Source organism: Condylura cristata, unplaced genomic scaffold (genome assembly GCF_000260355.1).
Source record: "Condylura cristata isolate star-nosed mole 26May11 unplaced genomic scaffold, ConCri1.0 scaffold00002, whole genome shotgun sequence".
NCBI classification, from domain to species: Eukaryota; Metazoa; Chordata; class Mammalia; order Eulipotyphla; family Talpidae; genus Condylura; species Condylura cristata.
Genome location: NW_004567103.1, coordinates 47989879 through 48015862, shown reverse-complemented (window position 1 = coordinate 48015862; position 25984 = coordinate 47989879). Strand labels below are relative to the sequence as shown.

General features: G+C 38.8%; 1 protein-coding gene across 1 annotated transcript in view; it reads right to left on the bottom strand.

Moving 5' to 3' along the window:
- STK39 (serine threonine kinase 39) overlaps positions 1 to 25984 on the bottom strand; it is a 254646-nt gene that overhangs the window by 91526 nt on the left and 137136 nt on the right. Inside the window, exons 14-17 of the mRNA XM_012725522.1 lie at positions 8736 to 8858; positions 8619 to 8648; positions 4616 to 4678; positions 2863 to 2930 (exon numbers count right to left, since the gene is read on the bottom strand). Coding sequence (XP_012580976.1) covers positions 2863 to 2930; positions 4616 to 4678; positions 8619 to 8648; positions 8736 to 8858 — 284 coding nt within the window. The remainder of the gene's footprint in view (positions 1 to 2862; positions 2931 to 4615; positions 4679 to 8618; positions 8649 to 8735; positions 8859 to 25984) is intronic.

Below are 25984 nucleotides of genomic sequence, written 5' to 3'. Positions count from 1 at the left end.
TTTCCCCCCACTATGCTAAAACACCTAGAACTGCACCATGTACACCTTAACTGCTCAATAAATATTATTAAATGAATGTATGTGCTGCCAATGTAATTATATAATGCATACAAACAATTAGGCACGAGCAGATGTTCACTGAAAATAAATTATACTAGAATTCATTTCCATTTTGAAAGCATCCCTAGGTAGTTAGATCCAGAAAAGCTCCATGATATGTCTTAATTTCAGCAACACTCTTAATGGATCTATTTATGATTTCTTTATGAATAATTAAATGTCCACTAAAAGACAGGAAAGTAAATAGGATTTGTTTATGGTTGAGCTACAGTATAAAAAGAAATACTAGTTAGTTATTGATAGCCATTCAGAAAGTGAGCAGTTTCTACAAAGCCTCTGTCTCATATGTAGTGCTAACATGTTAATGTTTTAAAATAAAGATGTAAAAGATACATACTTCAGATTGACAAGTGACATATATCCAAACATTGTAACTAATATGACATATGTAATATTCATGAGCAAAATACATGATGGACAAGCAATGAGTCAAAACTAAGCAATGAGCATTAACATCATGATAAACATGAAGACAGTTTTAAAACATAAGTTGCAGTTCAAAATTAGACTTGGTACCCTAACATGGAGAAAACAAAAATCAGAGATCTTGTTTGACTGTTAGGTAATGCTAAATTTGTCACCAAATTACAGATATTTCAAAAAGCAGGTAAAACTTGGGTTGAGTCAGAAAATTGTGAGTTAGAAAAAGAAAAAAAAAAAACAACTCAATACTGTACTGCAGCCTGTTCAGATCACATTGAGTCCTGCAAGTAAATTTCAGTGCTAAATTAAAAAGTGACCATCTTAGACTGGAAAATAATTCTATGAAGAATTCTGAGGCCAGAGAGCACTTTTCAAAAAAGGAACATTTTTTTGTGTGTATGTGTGTACACTAAATTATATATATGTGTGTATATATATGTGTGTGTGTGTATATATATGTGTGTATATATACATATATATACACACACACACATATATATACATATATATATACACACACACACACACATATATATATATATATATATATAGTTGCTTTGTTTCTCTGCTTTTTCAAACATGGAACCCTTTCTTCATAGAGCATCCTACCGAACTAATGATCTAAGTCACAAGCACAGGAAAATAACCATTTAGAATCCATAGAAAAAAACACAGGTGAACAATAAGGATTGTGAGGGAAATGTAGACATAATTCTGATATGGAAAGGTAAAATTACTTGTACTGCTTTGTCCAGGAAAAGAAAAGCAAAGAACAAGCCCACAACTGGTTGTCAGGAAAAATGAGGAAGTGCATTTGTTCCATATTGTTCTCGTCAAAAACAACATCTGCTGGTAAGGCAGAATATGCATTTTAACTCACTATCTAGGAGACTTTTACCCAGAGAGTCTGGCATTTCTTCTAAGGAGCAGAAGTTGAGCCCATCAGACCCCAGAAAGGGAAGATCAATTGAATGAATCTTCAGAAGGAAGATGAACCATAACAATTACAGCTTTTCAATGTTTCAGTATCTTTCAGGTGATCATCAAAAATAAGCTGAAGTATGCACAGAGGCTGGGTGAATATCCAGCAGGGACACAAGATAAAAGATTCCTGTATATATAAAGGGACTGGATGACTAGATTCTAAAGGTCACCTGGCATCACTCAGAGGGCTAGATCATAACCTCTGCTGTCTCACCCTGCATGCCATGACAAACACTGAGTCCAGCATGGAATGGGCTTTGCATGAATACTGGCTGAACACATGAACGTGTGAATAATAAAGGAAATGACTACTTGGTTCCAGAGTTCAACAAGGTTAACACTCTGCAGATCATTAAATTCACAATTAGTGAATTCACTATTAGTGAATTTAGCTTCTAGACAACTTTCAAAAATGATCAAAATAGCCTTGTACCAATTTCACTTCTTGAGTCAATTCTGAATTAAATCACACCAAAGATGACTGTGAGGTTCCCTTGATTAAGTATATGAAAAGGCACTGCAGGCTGTAAATGACAGAAGTAAGAATGTACAGGCACAATAATCTACCTGGACAGACTAATTCAGAAGGCTGGAAACTGACCCTCATAGCTCTGAAAAGTAGACCGTTCACTTTGTGCTTTAGCTAACTATGAAAGAAAAACATCTCAAATTTGTTTTAAAATACATTCAAAAAGGTGATGTTCTGATTGACCTGGTAAGTTAGCAACTTACAATTACAATTTTATTTTGTGTTGAGACACCAAATTCTTAACCAAAAATACACATTAAGACAAACTCTCAAGAAAATTCTTGAGTTTTCGTTTACTAGATATGGAGATGCTACTGCCGAGCACCATGTTTGTAACTACTTCCTAGAAGACTAAGGGTTCTTTCAAGAATTTACCTGTCATTTCTCTACAGTGGCTGATCAAACCTGCCACTGAAAAATGTTCTGAACAGGCAACTTGTAGTACAAGCATAGTTTATTTCTGTCAGAGACTGACTGCTGAAGTGTGAAAGAAACTCATTAAAAATCTCTTACTGTGATCTTACATTGTAGAAAAGAAAAAAAAAAATCCAAGATAGGCAAGGAAAAAACTTAATGAAGGGTACACTGAGCCTGCAGACACACTCATGTGGTGCTTTTCTTTCTTCTTCTTTAGCAAGCAATTAGAAAAGAGCAATTAGTCCTGGGAATACAGCACACAGGGCTGTTTGGGGAAATCAAGTAAGTTAACAATTTTATTTTATGCTAATATTATGAAAAGTTAATGAAGGAGATTCAGAATGTTGTAAGATATAAAAAGTGGTAACAAAATAAACTGTATTATTTACCTTAATCTTAAAACGAGGTTCACAGCACAAGAAGCTTCTCTGAAGTCTTCACTAGCATTGGTTAGGCCCTTCAAAAGCAAAACAATGAACAGGGTTATATGCTTTCCTGGGAAACAAAGGAATAAAATAGTGATAATCCTTAATTCATACAGTCCTTTCTGGAAATTTTAAACTAGGTCTTTACGCATGCAGTTTTCTTTGGCCTCAAAACACCTTTGTAAGAAAACCAGAATGATGCCAAATTACCATCACAATTGTGGATACAAATATTTTACATATGCCATATAGAAAGCCTCAATTATAGCACAGGCACTATAACTATACCCATTTGGCTTTAGGGATGCACAAAGATTAGCACTTTAAACCTCAAGTGATGGATGAAATTAAGAACCCAGAGGATCAGGCCATAGTTTATCTTCCCTACCTTTCTCACCTAGCGTCTCTATCCTTGAATACAGTTCAATCATGATAGCTTCTACCACACAGCCTCTACATGCCCATATAAATCCCTGGACATTAGCAGACCTGCTTACTAGGGAAGGAGAAATAAGGGATGTTTCAGGTCAAATGTTGGCTCTGCCATTGACCAGCAGCTACACACACACAGTCAAGTCATCTTTGAATCTATTTTCTCATTTATAAAATACCAATATCTGCCTCAGATTTACTGAATAAACAGCATGTTATAATATACTGTTACTGAAATCCCTTTCCCTGTTTCCTTTACTCTCTTTGCCCTCTGACTCATTATCCTTAATTTGTCTTTTGTCATTCAGCCAATTGCTACAGTTTATCTCAAGGAGTTTTCCAGAGTTGCTCTACACAATGTAAAAAATCTAAACTGAATCTTGGCTATGCTTGTAACCATTTGTGTGGCCTGGGGCCGGCGACCCAACCTTTACAACTCTGTGCTTCCTTAACTATAAAATTAGTGTCATATCTGCCCTCATACCTCAAACAGACTTCCTGCAACCATGAATTCCTGTCACTCTAACCATGGTAGACAGCTGTTTCATAAGCTATAGATCAGTTAGAGAAACAAATTTGAACAGAATATGCAAATTTTGGAAACAGATGATTCCAAGGTTGGTGACAATCAGTGGTATAGTCACTTGGCGAACAATAAGGTTTGCCTATTAATTATACAGCAGAACTAGAATAGGGCCTGTTGCACATGGCTTGATGTACACACACCCCTCCCCTCCCCCGAATGGCTCAGCATCTTTAATCACCACCTAACATGACTGACTGCACACGTCTTCTGTCATATAACTTCTAACATAAAAGCATTTCACAGTCATTGGACTATTATTTTTTACAAGCCAAGTTGTAGAGCTCAGTCAATAAAATTCAATGATAAGAGAATTATGAAAAGAGGTTACAGAAATCCAACCAGCAGCAAAAAGCAAGTATCAATTAACAACAATGTTTTGTGGCTAGAATCTAAAAAAATGGAGAGTCATTTTCTTTCCTTTTCTTATTTCACACAGTAGCAGCAATTTCAGAAGCAGTCTAGTAATCAATTCTTGCTATTGAACCTATCATTTAAAGGTTGGAGGTCCCGAAAATCACAGTCAATACGAACAGTACTATTTTCTCCATACCTATTAAAAAAAAATAATAAAGTTTACAAGCCCCTGACTTGGAAGCACTACCCTGAATTTCACTACCCTGAAATTGCCTATCTGTTGGTTTTTCTAAAAGTCTGTCTGCAAAGCATCTCAAACATAAAATGACTGGCAGAAAACCATACCTGAGAGTCTTGTACAGAAAGGGACTGTATTTGCTCGGGTATGTTGCTGGCATTCACCACCATCTGTGAAGAGCGTCACCATGAAAAAAAAAAAAAAAACATTTAGGAAAACCAAAGGGAGATCAGCGTGGTTACACTAAGTCCCAATTATCAAAGTAAAAATTCTGAATATTTGAAGTAATTTTTAGTACAGTTTTTCCCAAAGTGTGGTCCTTTATTTATTTGCATTGGAATCACTGGGCCCCAACCTAACCTATGATTTCAGAATTTCATGGAGGTGGATGAGAGAATCTTAAATATGCTCTGAGCAAACCGCTGAGCTAAAGAAAAAATTTGATATTTTAAATCTGATTACATTTAGCTTTTACATTACACCTAATCGCTAATAAAACTCAACATAAACTCTCATTAAGTGTATTTTCTCAGAATAAAATCTCAGAGTTGGGGAACAAACATTGTCACAATTAGCCTAGACTAACAAAACTCTTCAATCTACCTTTAAGGTCTAAGTGGCCGTGACTTGATAAAGGCTGAATAAGGATTATAAAAATGTCTAGTTTTTATTTATGTTTTGACACAACTGATATTTAAAACAAATTTTCAGAAAATTTGAGCACACAATCTTCTCTGATTTTAGATTGGACATTTAGAAAACCATCCAAGTTGTCCTGAATCTAAGTTAGTTCCCTTAATTCTAGCCATGTATCAAAATCATGTGAGCATCTTTCTAAAAGGTAGCTTGGACATCGCTCCCAACTACCAAACCATCCAGACTTTTAAAGCTTTTGGTTCTTCTGCTCTGGAGCCTTATTATCATTTTTTTTTTCATGCTACCTAATGGGGCTACTGTCAAAAACGATGTTTAATAGCAGTCTTAGCAAACGTCTTTGTTAAATGAATATAGTCAATTTTACTTTCAAACAGGAAATTAGGATATAAAGCAAACTGGCTAAAATATTTTAAAATGTACAACATTATTCTGGAGTCTGACAAAAAAATTCTCCTAATCACTTGCAAAAAAAAAAATAGATCAATAAGTAGGTTTTGTATAAATGAATATGCTATGTAACCTAGAAAACTACCTAAGGATATCAGTCCTTACAAAACCACCATGATGACATGAAAAATTTCGAGAGCACAGGGATTTACTTCTCTATGAATCCCACAATGCCACGGTGCCAAGGACAGTTCCATATAGAAATTAGGCACATAGTAAATATTTTTCAGTTATCTAACTGTATTATTAATGGTATCATTACTTTATCAACCTATAATCTCCAATGGCTTAGACCATCCAAGTGGGATAAGATAATAAAGGATGTAATTATGGGTGACTACTACCTTGCAAGGCTCTTTCTAAAACAGCACTAATTTCTCAATTGCATTGGCTATGACTCTCAAGTTTTAAGGGGTATAACTCTGGAACTTTACCATTAAATGGAAAGAAATTCAATTGTTAGATAGATTCCCAAATATGGCCCAGCCCCAGGCACATGTAAGCAGAGTTCCACTGACCTACACTCCACAGTGACTTTCTCAATCTTCTCCAACTAATGTTGTAATACTTGGACACTGTACCTTATTACCAAGATGCCAACAGCCCCTCACAACAAAGCATTTCTAAAATATCCCTCTCCTTTATTATGGCAGCTTATTCTGTCCAAAATGGGACTGCTAAGTTTTTTTCTGAACCTAACCTCAATTATAGAATGTTTTCTGTTCCCCCACCCCACTTCTGAGAGAATCATAAATATGATATGTCTATTCACACACTTGTTTAAAGTCTGTTCTTTCAGAGTGTGGGTATTCATGTTGCTAACAAACACATACAGACTGTCTATTAGATGCAAACAGAATGCAAACATGAATACTGTCCCAGTCTCCTCGTGGCATATAGTCAGGTAAATAACTGAAGTGCAATTTAAATGACAACCATTATTGAAAAGATTATTAAAATGTAAACATGCTGGCATTTAAATGTGCCTTTGGCACAGAAAAGCAGTTTCTTCCTCAAAGATGTTTAAAGGTATTAAGCTACACTGTCAGAGACTGTATATATGCTGATAGTGTTTTTTTCCCCAGCTTTATTGAAGCATAATTGACAAATAAAACTAAGATATTCAAGTGGTACCACTTTTGACAGCACCTATAAAAATTCAAAGTCACCAGACATTTCAGACAAAGCAATACAATTCTATGTACCTATACTTCACTTGCATACGTGTGCTTGAAAATGTCACCCAAAAATGTTAATAGGATGCAGTCTGCATAGCAACCTAGGTGGTCACCAAGAAAGAAATGGTTAAAAAAAAAAAAAAACTCTCAGACCATTCTACTGTAACACTATTCTGCAGTGAAATATCAAGAGGTAGAACTACAGCAACAAATGTGGTAAGATTGAGAAGCTGATCTGTAAGCTTCTTTAATTATAAACCAGTATGGGAACAGACATATGCCACTGGGAAAGCAAATGAGTCTAGATACAGTCAACTGCTCAAGATTTTCAAATCCTACTCAAGAAATGCATAGTGACACTTGATGATCAGCTGACATTACTCTTTCCTGTCTATGCAGAAAAATACTGCTAATATATATATATATATATATATATATATATATACATATACATATATATGTCTATTATCCAAAGAGCCAATCGGAACAATTTTAACAAGCAGACAGTAAGTCCTAATTACTGTCACAATAAAGTAAATCATCAGTTTGTACAAGAAAGACAGGGGTCAGTGAAATGTCATCCAGTGAAATACCCTATTGTGAAATAATTATTTTTGAGCCAATGATGCTATCAGAATGGCATTATTTGTTCTATTTGTAAACAGAATGATGTTTTCAGGTAGAGATACTCTAAGAGATAGATTTTAAAACCCCTGACTCTGTACTTTACTTCTTCACCTAAAGTGGGCAAGGAGAGGACAGAGTTCATGAGACGTGGATAAGAACATGCTAAAGCCCAGCAGGACAGCTGTGCTACCCAGAGGACTACTGTGGAGCTCATCACTCCTAGCAGAGGGATTAATTCCCTTGACCAAAGCTTGTACTCAGCAAGGAGTGGCAAGATTAGTTCATGTGATAAACATAGGCGGAAACAAGGTCTGAATAGAATTGCCCATAGGAAGCAGGCAAGACTAAAAATTCCCTCAGAAAGGCCTATCAATGTGGCATGAAGGATGAAAAGAGAGAAGAGGAAAGGAGAATAACAGGAGGGGTACGTGGGTCTCGAAAGGTCCAGCTGGCTAGTGTCACTTGAATCAATTGATAAGATTTAGTCCTCTTATCAAAGGAAATGTGTTAATTTAAAAAATAATGTTGAGCTACATATCATTTGTAACCTAAAGTCTTATGGTTTCTTAATGAGAATGTATCAGGTGCACATTCATTACTGTAAAATATGTTCAGTTATTTAAATATGCTCAAATTTCTGCTGTGGGAAATTTCTGCAAGTCCTTTGAACTACACTCACCATTAGGCAAAAGGATAATGTAACCAATGGCGGAAGGGAAGTTAATCAATAGGTGACCAATTCAAAAGGGGAAACTGGTAAGAGAGCTCCTGACCTTCGTTACCCAGGAGATTTAAAAATTAAAAGCTATTTTAATACCTTGCTTGCTTTATTTTAAAATAAAAATCCAGGTAAAAAAGTTAGCCTATATACCTACATTTTCTAAATGCCAATTAATATGAAGAGTTAAAATAACTGAGTACTCTGTGTTGGAGACCCTGAGTGCCTTATGGACATGATTTCATCAATCCTCAATAGCAACATTTGTGTTACTATATGAAGAAGGAAAATGAAGCTCAGAAAATAATTTTCCCCCTTTACATAGCTCACAGTAACTCACAATCGGGACATACAAATTCTATATACTTTTTCTTCTTTTCTAGGCCATGAGAGCAAAATTTTGAAGTTTCTTTCCTAAATGGGTTGACGGGTACCATGAAAGCGGAACGGGGCTAAAATGGCAAATAAATAACCACCACTCACCTCTGAGTTTTCTTCTTTTACTCTTCGTGACTGTAAAATAATCATATATCCATTAATGCACTCATACAAACTCACCATAAAAGTAAAATTCACACAGGATTAGTTAGTGTCATTTACCTTTTCTTGAGAAAAGGCTGCTTTCCCTTCTTCACTCTTTTCATCCATCTCGTCGTCACTCCACTCCCAGTCGCCGTCTTCCGTTTTATGAAGGTGACCACTTGACCCAGGAACTCTTCTTACCTGAATCAAAACCAAACCACCAAATTCTTCACTAGGTAATGTAACCAGTGTTTGCTGGCACTGCTACAGGGGTTATAATTTCAGTGATTATAAATTTAGGGATACCTGGTCCCTCCCTGGTGATTCAGCGGGTTAATACACAGCAAGAAGCTAAAGCCACTTCAGCAAGAGTTCGATCCCTGCCCCAGGAGGTGACCACATGGCGCGGCAGACCTCTCCTGACCCGCCCTCTGCTCCCCTCAGCAGTGTACTTCATCAGTCGGTCTGTTCTGCTCCCCACTCTCTCTGGTGAATCCTTTCACCACCCCTGCACCTCTGGCCTGTACCCCAGTTCTGTAAGCATAAATAAATCTTAAAAAAAAATTTAGGGATACCTAGCAGCTGATATCACCACAACTGCGAGACCCACAGATGTCTACAATCACCCTCTTCCCAAAGACACCAGGTTCTTGCCTGTACTCAGAAACACAAGTAAAATAAAAGTATCTTGGAACAGCACCACATACACAAACCATTAAGTATCAGGCTCATTTTTCACTTTTGCTTCAGTTAACACTTTATTAATTACTACACATAAATGGCCACATGGTAGGCTTCAAAACTGCCCCAAGAAATTCATGCAAGCAGCAGACTGCTGATTGAGGGAAGACAGGGGAACCAGGAAGCTAATGAGGCATACCAGACTTGAGGTATCAGTGATCTAGGCAAAAAAATAATAATAATAATAAGTACCCTTCTGTCACCACCTTGCCCTTTCTTTTTCAAAGCCTGACATCCTGCTTGTTTCTCCAGATTTTGATCAACCTCCTTGAACAAAATAAGTAGCATGAAACTGTCCTCACAAAAAAAACTTGTAGGATTTATGAGACTTGTGATATTGCTAGCAATACATCAAGACAATCACCAACTTTGCCAGATAACATAAACAGTTTATAGTAAGTCCTATGTCATTATTTGTTTTATTTTGTTTTGTTTTTGACCTAAGGTAAAGGTATAATCCATGGAGCATGCTTTCTGAATGTCTGCGTGGTTGAACAGCAAAACTTTCAAAAGAATGACTGAGAATGAGCTTCCGACCAAAGTAATTTCCCTCAGAAAGAAAAATATACTGAAATGCAATTAAACAAAGCAATGATGTGACTATAACTGCCACTGACCCACTGATTCAGGAAACCTCAAGTGGAAAGAGACCTTGCAAACTAGAGTAACCTCCTCACTTTACAGATGAGCTAGCTGATAGCATTCCAGGAGGGACCTAAGAGCTCACAGTGGTAGGGACTTAAAATAAGCCAAGAAACAAAGCCTTCAGATTCCCATTCAAATGAGTCTTCTTATGCCACTGAATAACTGAAAAAATAAATAAATGAAAGTCTAGAAATGTCCTGTGAGGTATGTAAAAGATTATAATATGAATAAAGGCCATTTTCCATAATCAAGACTATTTAGTTATCTCATCAGAGCTTCATTAACCCCAAAGGAAAGAACAGAGCATTTAAGTGTAAAGTCACTGTTTACATACCTCAGATCAGTGTAAAGTCATGAATAACACAGGCTCAAGATTGGGTTTGATTTGAATTACTGCATCACCATGCTGAACCTCTAAAAGACTGACTCCTTGTCTAGAAGTTCTAGGTCCAGTGAGTAAAAATTCTTGTGTAACTGCAAAGATTCAATTTTTTAAAAAATTTTTCTCTACTCCAAAATAACAGTTTGTTAACCAATTCACCAGTTCAAAATACTTAGCACTTCATAAATCCTTTCTGTGTAATCTATTTCCTCTGCACTAAATCACAGGAAAGACTTAGTCTAATAATAGTTATTTTTTCTCCTAAAGATTTATTTATTTTTGTATATAAGAACTGGATCCTGGTGGCGGAGGGATTAATGATAGTTATTTTGATGGCAAAGCACCAAAGACATAAACACTGAACTGCATGTCAGGATTTTCAAAACAGATTGTGCATTTTAAAACTACAAAAAAGTGGATAAAGAGAAAATAATTTGTTGACAGATAAATTTTTAAACAACTCTAGTCATGGTGATAACAGAAGAAAATCTGTTAATGACTATTTTAAAAGAAACAAAATAAATGGACATCTATTATAAAACATACTATTTACTCAAAAGTGAGAAACCAAGAAAAATGAGTATCAGAAACAGAACAAAATTCTACCTTCACTGAAGTCGTAGAAACCAAGCATGGTTGACAACTTAGTATTCTTCAAGTACTCATCCCAGGAAATCTTTCTTTTTGAAAATAGTACAGCTTCACACCCTAAAATTTAGTTTATGCCCTTTCCCCTCTCACTCTATTGTTTACAAGATCTGTCGGTTTTGTTTCTATACGCAGTATCCAACTACAGACAATAAAAATGGTCATCTTCCTCCATTTCTATTTTATTTTAGAATCCTAGCTGCCTCTCTCAATTTTATTTGCTGAGAGAGGAAGGTAAAGCAAAATGTCCAGGATTATAGCCCTGGATATTGAAATAAAAGGTGGGATGGACCTTGAAGTAATAAATTTTGGCTGAACAAATAAATGTATAAATGTCGACCAAAGTAAGACAAAGGGCATTCAAAGATCTATGTCAGTCAGTGAGTTCATTGGTGTAACAGTATCAACCCTGAAATAAAGAACAAGGTTTTCAGCTAGTCAAATTTAGTTTATTAGGGTATGGCAAAAGGATTGCCATCTGGGACAGGCGAACCATGGCCAAGTTCAAGAAGGCCAAGTAGAAGGCTGGCTGTTGTTAGGCTTTAGAAGGAAACCAAAAAGGCTGTTTAGGATACAAGTTGATTCACTCTGAGGTTTGTGGCTGCTTCTCTGATTGCAAGCTGGGGCAGCTTGTGGCCAGGGGAGGAGGCTGCCTGTCAGCTGCATGGAGTGGCAAGTGGGTGAGATCCGAACTTCCAACTCCATTTTGAATCAGGTTTCCTTCTTTCAATTTCAAAGTAGCAGGAATAAAAATACAAGTTTGTTAAGAATGCCCTCTGAGTTTACTAGAAAGAAAAGACCTATAGAATAATGTGAAACCAGGTTTCATGGCATACTTTACGTGAGACTGGCCTCTGCTGAAGCTAACTGCCAGCAATTTTACCACATCAAACTCTTGCAGGGTGCTATAGGGATGACAGGAAACAACTTCTACTGGTTAGAGCTAAGGCAGCTAAATTTCACATGTTTTAACAAATAGGGTTTGAAAGTAGGAACTGAAAGTACTTTACACAGTAAAATCTTCAAAAAAGATATGTACAAGCTTCTTTCTCACCCATTTTCTCCAATGAGAACAGAGATGACACACCCTCAGAACTCTGACTGCATTACTGTTACATTGCTCTTGTTCTACTGAAAGACAGACGCACTTAGTAAGGTCAAAAGGTGAAAGAATGAATTTTATTCTCTATTTTCTGTCAGGGCTTTAAAAGTATAAATTCATTGTTTCTCTGAGAAATGAGCTTAGTTTAAGCAAGAGAGGTAGTCATAAATACACAAATTCCTCAGGTCAGAGCTGGCAACAGTGAGGTTAGGTGAAGTCGTACATTTAGCAACATTTATTCCCAAGACTTGGAGTAAAACCCAATTGAACTATTCTGTTCATACCATATCTCTGAAAAGTAATCTTTCCTCCCTTGCTCAAAACAAACTTTCTCATTAAAGAAATGAACCTAAGTTCTGATTTGCTCATGAAAAAGTGAGGCTCAACACAGACAGTAAGGGGCTGTTCCCAGGCCAGTGAAGAGAGGGGAGATTAGTGTCAGAGGCAGAGCTAAGAGGGGAGCAGCCAAGGAGAAGAAATGGCAGGGACAGGGAAGCAGTGCCTGGAGACATCTCTCTCTCACTGGGGCCCCTTAGGGCAGAAGCCCTTTCCAGAACCAGGACTCAGGACCTCTGTACAACATCTCAGATCCCCATCTGGCTCCCAACACCCACCTGGCCAGGAAGGAGGGCATGAAGGGGAGCAATGGAGCCAAAGAAGAAGCCTTCTGTGTAAGTTGTTAAATCGAAGTGTGTTTCCCTAACACACTTCTGAACAAAGGATGAACACGACTTAAAGACATACTGACCAAGATTTAGTAGCATTTGTCCAATCCCTCCTTCCAAGGCACCCGCCAATTCTTGCGTGGCCACGTTCGTTTCTCCCAGCAGTGGGAATTCAGAATTTCCTTGGAAAAGCTTCCTTCATCACTGGGAATCCTGCATGCCACTTCCACTTCTCCACTTGAAGATACTGCCAGCCTGACTACAGCCTGAACCAAAGTGATGCACGGAGCCCACCCACCTCCGTCTGCCCAGCAAGGGTGTACCGGCAGAAAGAAACACCCAGCAACTTTTATCTCTTAGCAGGCATTCCCCTGACCAGAAGCACAAAAATGTTTCTAATCAATTGCTATTTATAATGTCCTTGAGGTATTGCCAAGCAAACAAAAAACCTTCTAAATCATCAAAAACTAACACAACTTGATGCAATAAGGCTTCTGAGATAAATGTCACACACCCTGGCAGTGAGCGCTGTGGCCGCCATCTGCCTTGGCAGGTCCATGACATACCTACTGCCTGGCGGAGTGTGCTCCAACTGAGGTCCTCTCTGTCCAGCTTCTTCAGTCTATGCCTCCTGGCTTCACTTCTATTACAGAAAGGCCTGGAACCCACAGCTGGCTCTCTTGATGTTGCAGTATTAGTACCCCACACCCCACGTTTCCTCTCCCATCTAAGTAAGCCACACCTGGGAGGAAAGTCACGCCCTCAACCCAAACATTCTCGACTCAAACAGCCAGGCTGCCCTGTGCTAGGACAAGTCACCGCTGGCCACTCCTCTCTGGGGCGTCAGTGCTGCCACAGTCCTGCCACTCAAGAGCGTGGCCTCTGGACCAGCAGCAACAGCATCATCTGGGAACTTGTTAGAGATACTGAATCTCGGTCTCACCCCAACCTGCTTTTAAATCAAAACCTTCACTCTAACAAGGTCACCAGGTGATTCATGTTCTCATTCAGGCTTGAGAGCTACTGTGCTGGAAATTTCCCTCATTGTTAGCTTATTCCCTCTTTCCAGCCCACAACAGCAATGGTTATTTACGTACTGACAATGACTACACTCTGTGTAGGTTAGCTACTTTACCAACTTCATTTTCCCAGTAAACTGAGAATTTTATACCATTTTTTCAGAGGGAAAACTGAGGCAAAAGGAATTAAACAGCTAACTCAGATTCACACCACAGAACAGCCGTTTAAGGATGTGCTTGCCCCAGTTCTCTCTTGCCGGTCTGTTACTGCTGCCAAAAGCATGTCCCATCGCACCCAGCTCGTCACTTCAAATAACGTCGCCTGCTACAGAAGAGCAGCAAATTCACCCAGTAGACACCCCAAGTCTTCTGTTCCCAATTAACTTCTTCGCACTATCACCCCTCTTAGCCTGATTTCCTTCTGCAAGGAAAATGGATTCCTATTCCTTCACAAGACCAACACCACCTGCTGTGCATCTCATTTATCTAGTCACTTAATCCTTCAAGACACTTACCACCAGGTTCTGGCTCCTCTACACCCACTGTAAATATGTTTAACTCTCTCCTGTTGTTTTCCAAACATCCTAGGCCGTGTAGGTTCACCGCTGGAGGAACTGGAGGAATTCTGGAGCCTTTGGCATCATTTTCACAAATGTTAGTGGGAAGCAGGGGAAGCAAGCCAGCAGGGAGAGGGCAACTGGAGCCCCTGCTTTCTTCTGCTCTCCCTCCATGTCTTCCTCTGGTAGATGACTGCTGCCCTTATAGCCTGACCTCTTGGACACAGGTGTGCACACTTGCACATGCGCACACACCCGAGCTCAGGTGTCCATGATCAGGTGTCTTCTACGTTAACAAGATAAAAGATGCAGGTGATGGCCACAGAGACCAAAGGCATAGAAACCGGACCAAGTTCATTTACGCTACATCTATACTTCTGCCAAAAGAGAGGCTTGGAGGTAGTCACTTTCCACTTCTTCCTTCAATAAGCACTCTTCCCATTCACTCTCGTCATTTCTAAAGACTGCCTTTAATGCCCGGGCTCTCACTTCTTCACAGTCCATGCGCACTTTTTTATCACATACAAACTAGTATCCACCCCCACAAAGCCAAAAATACTCTCCATATCTTTAAAATTTAATGATTTAAAATTGTGTAATTCAATGCTCTTCTCCATTGCCAAAGTACTATGTAACAGACAAAACTGAGCCCCACAGTTCTTACCTCACAGCTCTCCAACTATTCTCTTGCCCTTCTCTATCTGCTACTGTTCTCTTTTCTGTCTTTACCATAAACATGTCTGTCTTCAGCTCATTAGAAACAACACTCTCTTGAGCAAACACACATTCTCCATGGCATCCTCTCTCGCATCTGAACTGATGATTCTGGAAACACCTCTTACCCTAGTTTCCTAAATGGTCTGGTGAGTAAGAGTTTTTCGATGTCCGGTTCTTCATCTCCAACGCTCCTGCAAATGTTCTACAGACTTGCCCTTTGCCTCATCCTGATACTTTTCCAGTCTTGTGTACCTAAGTCTGCAGTGCTGGAGCTGGCTCATAGTGGCTCAGGAGACCCCAGTGTTAAAGCTTCAAAAAATTTGTATGGCAGTGGTTTTTCTGTGATAGCTTAATGCAGGCCAGAGTAGGAGTATCTGCACAACAGAAACTGGAATACAGTACAAAAGAGAATCTATGCCCCCCCCCCAAGAGTCACAAAGTTTTTAATGTTTACTAACACACTACTGACTCTAGGACTCAGCTCATGGAAACATTATAAAATTAAATAGACATTTAACATTAATTCAGTAATCTTTCTTTGAAATAACTACTTTACAACCCCCAAATGCCTTAAACGCATTGTAAAGTCTCTCAAATTTCACTGTTAAAAGCAACACACTAATTGATTTTTGTGCACCAAACATAGACTAAGTCAGTCCTGGGGATAGAGGGTGGGGGGAGACATATCTTAAAGTAATCAATTTGATAAATGTGGCCTAGGATAGCATTTCCTATAAAAGCATCACGAGGAAACTGATTTTTTTAATGGATATAAAAGTTAAGAACATGTCCTGTCAAAAATTGTTAAGTGATGCAAAAATTGACTCTGAGAATAATGACTATATGCAAAAGTCAGTAGTTTATATAGTAATGCTTAATACAAGCTAGAAAAGAAAGGAAAACATGTGGGCAATTTCCACATAAAAAATTTTAAGTAGATATTTTAAATAGTTATATGTAGCTATACTAGTAAGTCAGCAGCAGATATTTCATTTTTTAATTATTTATTGATATATTTTGCATTATTGTTCATTTTTGTGCAATGCTTGATTTCTCCTCTCAGGTGTAGTCCCTGTAAAATTCCCACCACCAACTCCCACTGAGCCATCACCACAGTCCCTGTGCTTTTCCCTCCCCTATTATGATCCTTCTCTTTCCCTTTCCCCTGCAGAATGCTTCTGATTTGTAGTTGCCTCTTAATTTGGTTTTTATTTTTTTTTCCTGACCCCTTATTTGGTTCCCCTATATTCCTCCTATTAGTGAAACTGTGTGAAATTTTTCTTTTTCATTCTGGCCGATTTCACTGAGCAGCTCCTTCCATGTTGGCAATCTTCCATATTTTGTTTCCTCTGTGTCCGTGTGTTCGTATGTTCAAACTGATCAGAAACATTTTCTTTTTCACCTCTGGATGAATTTTAAAAAGGTATCACCTTATTTTCAAACCTCCTTTATAATTAAGGATACATGATAAATTTTGCCAACAAGAGCAAGGATTTATACCTGATAATCTTTTTTGCAAAGTGGAACTACAGATCCTTGCCAGTTAGAGCATGAAGTTAGGTACTTAACATTTGCTATATGTATTAGATGGCAAAAACCGATTGATGGTAAACATAAATGTCACTGACAATGATTTGTTTCTAACAATTTGGAACCTTGATTATTTGAAAAAATATTTGGGAGAAAATTTGAAAGATGGAAAATTACTTGTCTAGCTGACATTTCTGTCCATACCTTCCAGTTTCAGAAGAACAGAAACAGATGAATGTATCATTTCTGTGAGCCACATCACTATATTTATATGGTCGTGCAAACTGTCTGCACGCAGCACTCACCTGAGATTGGCTTAACAAGGCACACATTTTCTGTAAATCATTGCAACCACAATAAATAAATAAATAAAATTCCATTTGGCTAAAAAAAAATCCTCCAATTTTCCTCTATGCCTATCATCTTGGCCAAAGGTCACAGTCATACAAAGCCCCAGTATGGTGCCTACCATATAAGAAACGCTCGAGACACGACAGGTGGTATTACTATTAATGCATTTCATCTCTCTCAAAACTTAAATAGAGCAAACATATTTACTACATTTTACCTCCGCAGCTACCACTGTGCCAATGCCATGTCCCCTTCAACATTCATTCCTCCTCTTCCTATTAAAACAAACTTCTCATCAATCTCCTGGCTCCTAATATATGGCCTATTTTAACCTTCATATCACCACTGGTCTCACAGAAGCACTTTCTTGAAAAATGCATAACAGTTCATTGTTGCCTACAGACTGAATCCAAATTCCCTAATATTCAAATCTCTCTATACCTGAGTCTCAAATTATTTTTCTAAATCTTATTTCCTACCAGATCCCTTTAGGACAGCCTACAGTCCAGCTGTCTACCAGTTATATACCATCACGACTCTGGCACATTACACACATAGGCTGGCCTGATCTACCCTTCCCAGTTCTCTCCTCATTGCTTTTCTTCTAATCCAAGGGGCTTCTGCTGATTCTCCTGGTTGGCATTTTGCCTACACCCTTAGATCATTCAACTCAGCATTACATCTCATGGATGATACACCGAACAGCTAAGAATAAGGCTACAAAAGCTGTGTGAAGAACCCGTCCAATAAGAATGGCAATTCAAAAGTGCAGAGGAGCAAGGTGGAAAGAAAGCCTTCCACTGAAAACCTGGGACTCTCAGAAAGGTTGTGTCCCATGCACAGGGGCACAAGGCATCTGTGGCTGGCGGTTGCCATGAGAAAACCAATCCTAGTGTTGCCAGGGCTTCTGATTCTTGCAATAGTGGATCATTTGTATTTTTTTGTGAATGCTCTTGATGTTTAATGCCAACAAAGTATATTGAGTTAAAAATGATTCCTCTGTCGACGATAAGGAATGAAGTGTCTGTGGGCCAAACCAGGCCTGTGGCTCCCACCCTCTGGGGCTCGCCAAATCAGAGGCCTTAGAATTCAGACAGTGACTCTTGAGAAGGCATGGGGGGAGGAGACAGGGGGTGATCACATTAGGATTCCTGGAAGCAGAGCAGAGTGCCCCAAGGGTGACAAAGGTCAGAAAGAAAAAGTATTATAAACAGTTCCAGTTACTACTTGCATGGAATTCACACCCCAAAACTGAGTAGCTGAAAGCAGCGGCAGTCACAGATGCTCTGTGGCAGTGAGACTTGCTTCCTTGTGCTCAGGGCACAAGCACAAGTGCTTCAGCTCCACTCTGACAGCAAACACAGGATGACTCTGAGTTAGGACAAGCTCTACACTAATTCCTGACAGACAAAAACAGCACAAGATAATGAAAGGATCATTGTTTTAAGAAGGTTGTCAGTGAGGGCTTAATGGAAAAGGAAAACACTGTTATTGGAAGCTAGAGGCTTGGAGAACCCTGCTATGCACTGACAGAGAGAGCCTGGCAATGCTGACATCTGTGGAGAAGTGGGAAATGGAAATGGACCTAATGAACTCATTGATCGAGCTAAAGAGATTTCCAGGCAGAATACTTAAAGTGACACCAAAGTTCTGCTCCCTGTCTATGATATAAAATGCGAGCAGAGAAAGAGGAGTTGAGGAGCATACAGTTCAATATGAAACTGCTTCTCTTTCCTCAGCCTTTCCAAATATCAGACAATTCTCAAATCAAAAAATGGTTTCAGAGCATGGATCTAATCCAGGGTGTATCTGTTTGACCTGTAGTTAAAACATCAGAAAGCCCAAACTCTTTCAAACAGACCTAAGGCCTCTTAATGATCTTAAGGCATGTCCTACAGAAACTCTGCATTAAGCAATAAGAATTCTAATAATCTTATGGATGTTGTCCCCAGCAGTCTCTCAGGGATTCCAAGTGGGCAAAGCATCTTGTGTCCACAACTCTTTATAATGGAGTGAGCCCACTAAGAGTCACAGAAAACCCACAGTTTTTTAGATATTTGTACCATGAAATCATTGCCATGCTAAACTAAAGACAACAGGAAAAGTGCCTTTGGATTCTCAAGCTTTTATAGGCAGAAAGGATTCTGAGAAGGCTACTCAATGCAAACATCAGCTCAAGAAAGATGACTTAAAAAGAAAACAAGAGCCATGGAGCACAGGGGAACAGGAAGTGACAGTATGGACGGCGAGATCCCAGGATCGCCATGGACTAGTGTGCTTGCCTTGCTGGGACAGGCCACTGAGATGTCTGACCTTATGATGTGTTTTAGGTGTGGTCTGGAGAGGACATCTGTCTCTTCAATTCGCAGGTGTTGCATGTTTCTTGACACAATTAGATGGCAAGGTCCTTGACTTTGAACCTTGGCCTGGTGCCACAATGGGGGAAAGATTTGTATAAGGTCTTAGGTGCTCAAGCCATATTCTGCATCTGGTGGAGAAGTGAATTACTGCAGTCAGAGGGTAGACCATAGCAGCTTGCTTTTTCCAAAAGTAAACAATATCTCTTGTTTCACATGTTCTAGAATCTTGTCACTCCACTATCAAGAGATGAGAGTACAGTGGCCTCTCCTTGATCCTACGTGGGTTGGTACCTCACTTGTAACCAAATGAACTAAGGAATGTGTATTCTGGGGTTAAGTCAGAAGAGGGGAGGCAACGTTCTCCTTGCTGACTGGAATACCAGGAATAGACAACTGTGCTGGTCACATATGTGGCCTGACTGCCCCAAGACCTCTCTCCTGTGAGGTAGCCTGAACTAGAAGACTCCATCATGAACAGATGGTATGAACTGACCTGAAGGAGACCTGCATCCATTACAGCAGTGAGACCAGAAACCCACCTGCCAAGGCTCCCCCAGGAGCCTTTAATAAAATGATTGTTGTTCTAAGCTGCTAAATTTAAATAACAGATCATTGGAATTCAGATGAGGACAAAGTGATTTACTGAATTTAACTTTCCTTTTTACATAATAAGTAAATCTTTGAAATTAGTAGGTCCTTTTTGATACCCACTACCACAGCAGTTAACAGGTTCTGTGCCACACTTTTATTTTGTAGTTAATACCCTCTGAGTGTGGCTATTCTGGGCCTCTGAGTACTTGGGTTTTATTATACTTACAAACTTTAACACCATTTATTACACAATACACCACCAAGAAGAGCAAAGTATATTTCTATTCATCAGAAATAAGTGGCTACAGCTAAATTTTAAATTTTTTGCCAGCAATTCACAATGACATTTTTTAACCTCTTAGAATTCAGTGCTTATCTAGTTTTGCTAAAATTTGGCATTCCTCTCTTCCAGAAAGTAAAAGGACAGAATAAAAAAAAAGAAGGTATTAAGATGTTCTGTAGGCAACTAGAATAAAATGCAAGAGAAACAAAGGTTTTTATAACTTAGTAACAATTCAAAACACTGGGCTAGTTCAGTGGCACACTTGTAGGAACTTCCTTGCAATGCTTTAACATTTTCTAATGTGCAAAGAATCAAATTTGATAAATGTTGCTCCTCAAATAATGATAATAGAATTTTGTAACTTCGGAAATGCAACATGAAAGGGCAACATCTTGAAAGAGAATGTTCTAGAAGTTGAAGGGAAGCAACTGAAGCAGCAGTATGAAACACAGAAGCAATTAGATTTCTTATTCTGTTTTAGTGCTATCAAACCTCCAATATGGAATATCCCCAAGTTAGGGTGACAAAGAACAATGACACCAGCAAGGAGCCAAGATAGCAGCATCCAATTTTGCAACTACTGTCTTTAAGAACTAAAATTCCTGCTGGAATGGGTGCCAAGCGGATCTGTAACTTCAGCTAATAAAGAAAACAATAGGAACATTCTGTCCTGGTAAGACAAATAACACAGATGACAAAATGCACTTCCTGTAAAACCAAGAGGGAAAAAAAGAGAAAATAAATGTTTGGCACTGGAGCAGAGTCCAAGGTGCTCTGGATATAGCAGTAAGTGTGGCGTTAACTTAATTTCAAAGGCAGGTTCGGTGGGGAATAAGAAAAAAGAATGTACAGCCAGCAAAATACAGTTCCCGGACGGCGGCATAACTGACCGTGGAACCAAAAGACTTCCGATCAGTAACACAGAAACACGCTGTGTTTGTCAGTTTTAAGTGTCAGCTTAGCTATGCTACATTGCAGTTATTCATTAATCTCGGGCTGTTTGAAGGCATTTAGCAGATATGATTAAAGTCCCTAGTTGACATTAAATAAGGGGAATTATATTTGATGATCTAGGTGGGTCTGATCCAAACAGGTGAAAGGTCTTTAGAGTGAAGCTGAGGCTTCCATGAAGAAAACAAAATTTGACCTGTGGATAACAGTGTCAGTCATCCAGTCTGCCCTTTCTGCTGGCTGGCTCCATGGATTTCAGACTTGTCTAGCCTGCCCCCACAATCATGTATGCCAATTTCTTGCACTAAATCTCTTTATATACCTCCTACTGATTCTATTTCTCGAGCTGAAGCCTGACTGATACACATACTAAATCCAGAAAGCTCACAATAGTATTGAAACAAAAAGCAAATTAGCTAGCAGAAGAGCAATACCAATAACAGCAGCTACAAGTTTTTGTTAAAGGGGTATGTTAATGTCTCCAAATGAAATATAATGAGAAAGGGGAACAGAAAGGCTAATAAAAGGAAAAGTAACTAAAATAATATGAAATACCACAACTTAATATAGACTAGATTCTGCCTGTGAGTGCCTTGTAAAGACACCCAACATACAGACTAGGGGGCTTACTGATAAAACATCATTTATGCTAACTCTGAAGAATGTGGTCAACCTCACCATCCTGGGAAACTCAGCAAGAATGAACTCTGTTTCAGAAAACAAGGACTCACAAAAAATACCTAAATGCAGTGAGTCTTGGAGAATTGAAACTGTATCCAGATTCAGCTCCTCATATCCATAATCCCCCAATGCAAAAACACAAAAGAAGTTTGTTGGGGTGAACAGCAAGCTTTACTTTGTTACAAGCTGTTCACTCCTGTGAACCAGCATCTACTAGAGAAACCATTAATGTCAATATATAATTAATACACACTAGCTGAGCATATGAATTACTAAACACGTAATCCAGGACTAAAACACAAAGAACAGGAAAGTTCTGCACCAAGATAGTTCAACCTGTGATTCAGGCATTTTATTGTACCTAGCCTCAGAAAACTACCAGCCCTTGAAATCACAGATCCTTGCCAATGTGGCAATGTGGTTAAAAGAGAGGTGACAGAGAGATAAAGGGCTCAATTTATTCTACCTGCTTAAGCAAAACAGCAGCTGGTGTCAAGAAAACTCTGGCGTTCTTCTAAGCATCTGAAGATCCTACGAGTAAAGACATAGAGGAAATGCCAAATAACAGCAAAGTTGATGATCAAAATGGATGGTTCCATCTGCCTCTGAGACAATGTCTTGACATCCTACTAGGCTGGAAATAATTCAAAGAAGTAAACAGGTCCATACTGGTTCACTGAAATCATGTTCTCTTTGTAAGTAACTTATTTCGTTATCCTGCAGTCTGCAAAGAGCAGACACTTGAGGTCTAATAATATGGTTAGAGAACATAACGTACACACACAGCACAGACTTTGATGTGAAAGAGTAAATTTCAACACAAAAAGTCAGTAATTACATCACAAGGTCCATATACCTCAAATTTAAATTTTTATTTTACTCCATTTCATCTTTCTACATATCCCTTGCCCAGGTTTTCATCCCATGTCTATTCATTAAAAAGTTTCAAATATGGAAGTAAACAAGAAGTTTCCTGCAAGGTTGTTTCCATTGGAGGCTAAAGTCTCTGAGGAAGACAAGATAAGAGTTTCCCAGTTACTGTTCCCGGTCTGCTCTGCTTGTAGTTCCCAAAATTCTTTACCTGAATTAAACACCAGCCCATGAACCTGGCCTTTGCTTGCAATCTTGCCCCTCTAAGCCATAGTCTACACTGCTGCTAGGGTGATCTTTCTAAAGGCAAAGTGAATCACTTGCACATCTCTGATTAAATTCTTACCACAGTTCCCCAGAGGTTTTAAGAAGAAAAGAGAGAGAGAGAGAGAAAAACAACAAAACAAAACCAAGCTCCTCATTAAGACACATCAGATATTATATTTTTTTCTTCCTACAGCCACCCCTCCAATCTCACCTCCAAGTACCTTCCCTCAACTTCAATCATACAAACAACTTTTGCTCTTCCAAAACCTTTTCAAGTATTTGGTTTTCTACCACTCAAGATGCTCTTCCTTGCATTAGGTCAAAGAAAGACTGCCACATGTCCTATGGAAGCACCATGTCGTCTGTCGTCAATGAGTCTTGGCTACATCACCCTGTGACTGTACCCCACCCAACACACACACCCAGTGTTCCATGCACCATTCCACCATAGCATATATCCTACTGCTCAATCACTGACCAAGTCATCCCCACCCAAGTCAGTGAGAACTCCACCCCTGTAGTCATCCAGGCTCAAATTCATCCAGCCAACTTTCACTCTTCTCTTGGATTACTTGCAGAATACAAGTCTTGTTACTGTAGTGTTCATGGAGTCCTGACACTTGACACATGGAAAGTACATATGTACCAAGTGAACAGTTGTCCTTGTGAAAATGTCCTCTAGGATTCTTGTGACTCAGGATCTATTTCTCGTACCTTTCTCCTTTTCCACATTGCATTGTAGAGTATACAAAAGTCTCCACTGAATTAAAAAATCTTCTCACATCCTAAACTATGAATGTCTCTTCCTGCCCTTTACCTTCCGAGTTTGAAAAGGTGTTCATTTGCACATCCTCATCATCTCTTGTTCTATAATTTCTCCCCTTACTACTAAATCTGAGCTAAATCCAATGTTCTGTTACAAATTCTCATTTCCCTTAGCTTTCTGCACAATTCAGAACTGCTGACTACCTTGGTCTTTCTGGGCTCCTGAGACAGCACTTACTATTTTTCCTTCTACAGCTTTCTATGTCTTCTACCTGCCCAGAAGCCTGTTCCCCCAAGATTCCTCCACCCTTTCTGTAATGTCCTCCTTGGCAAGCTCATCTGTCACGATTTAAATAATTACCTCCATGGCAGAAAAGGCCAAATAGAGTTTTTGTTTTTGTTTTTTTGTTTGTTTTTTGTTTGTTTGTTTTTTTTCATTCATAGCCTCTCTTGGGCTGTATCTTTCCACCAGCCTACCAGATACTTTCAAATGGAAGCACCAATGCAACTTCAAACAGATGCCACCAAGCTTGACTACAATCTTCCTTCCTAAACAGCCCCCTTCCATCATGCTGCTTTTTGTACACCCTCAAACTCTATTTTCTTCCTCCCATCTATGCTTTTGCCCTCCACCTCCAGTTATTTAGCAGAATCTTAGAATTTAAGCACTTTCAATTCATGTTCCTTCCCTACTTCACATAGTTCTTAGTTCAGACCCTCAATACCGCAGCCAAGGTGTCTTTGAATCCCTATCTCCTTTTTGTAGATGCCCCCCTGATCTCCCACCCCTTCCAAACCAACTTTCAATGTTGTTTCCTTGTCTACAGAGCACCCATCAACATTTCCCTGGTGCAAACAACATAGCATCCCTGTCCATGGCTTGTCACATTCTGATCCCAATCCAGTTTTATCTTCATATAGGCATTACTCTAGGCCAGAAGTTCTCAAATATGCCCAATCATAAAACATACCTAGACTATTTGTTGAAAATGCAGATTTCTCAGCTCTACCCAAGGTCCACTGAAGCAGTATCTCCAAGCCCAACATTAGCTGATTTAATTGTCTACAATTAATTTGTCTTCTACAGTGCTGGTAGAGGCTTGTGAAATCAAATCATGGTGCTTCATGAGGGAAAAAGAGCAAGGGGGTGAGGGGGTAGCAAGCAAGATGTTCAAATCTCCAGGATCATCAAAATCTTCTGCTGAGTCTTTCAGGCCACTCATGTATTTCTCTCTTCCTTTCGTTATTGAACTTCCTCAAAAATCACCTATAACCTTTCTGTATATATAAATGCTACAAAAATGAAAGGTGTGCTTTTCTTGTCCTCCTCAAAAGACAACTCCCTAATCATGTTGACAATGGAAGAGGAAAATCAATTTCGAAACTCAGACTAAAGATCTTAAATCAGTAGGTGTTACTTTCCCCAGAAAAATAACTGCAGCAGAAACCTTAATACTTATTTTTCTGTTACATTTTACTTTAACCATTAATTATAATATCTATTTAATTGCTAAACACAGGGTTGCAATGTTCAGGTTTATATAGTTGTTACATTTTTCACACCACACACTTTAACTTAACTGAATTACAACACTACTGGTGAAATATAAAATACACAATTATTATAAAGAGTTGAGAAACAGAAAAAAGAACCAGGACAGACTTAGATCCCTCCCACCAGCTGAGAGTACAAGAGTGGTTCCCAACACAAGGGGTTTGCATCACATGCAGCTAACACCGACTTCCAACTTGACCTCTCACTGAACACAGTCTTATCCTAAATTTCACCTGTAAAATGGAGTCACACTTAGCTCATCAGGTTACAACATTAAACATTTAGTTCAGTGCCCAAAACCTTGCAAGTATGTGAAAAATTATGGCTTGTATTGAACTCTACTCTGGAAAAAAACAAAAAGTGTGTATGTTTTCAGTTTCAAGAACTCTCAGAGAATTGATCACCATGGGCTACATCCAAATATAAGGAGTTTAAGAACTTCTATTTTCTTAGAAATAAATGGCCTCATATAGCTACTTTTTTGATATCGGAGGTCAAGATATTATAAATGAATGAATGAAGAGGGCATCAGGTCACAATTTCTTTCTAAGGTCTCTACACAAGAAGAAAGATGGGGCACTTAGGTTATAATATTATAATGGGATTTAAAGTATTAATTATATAAGGTCTGAGTTAAAGATAAACTT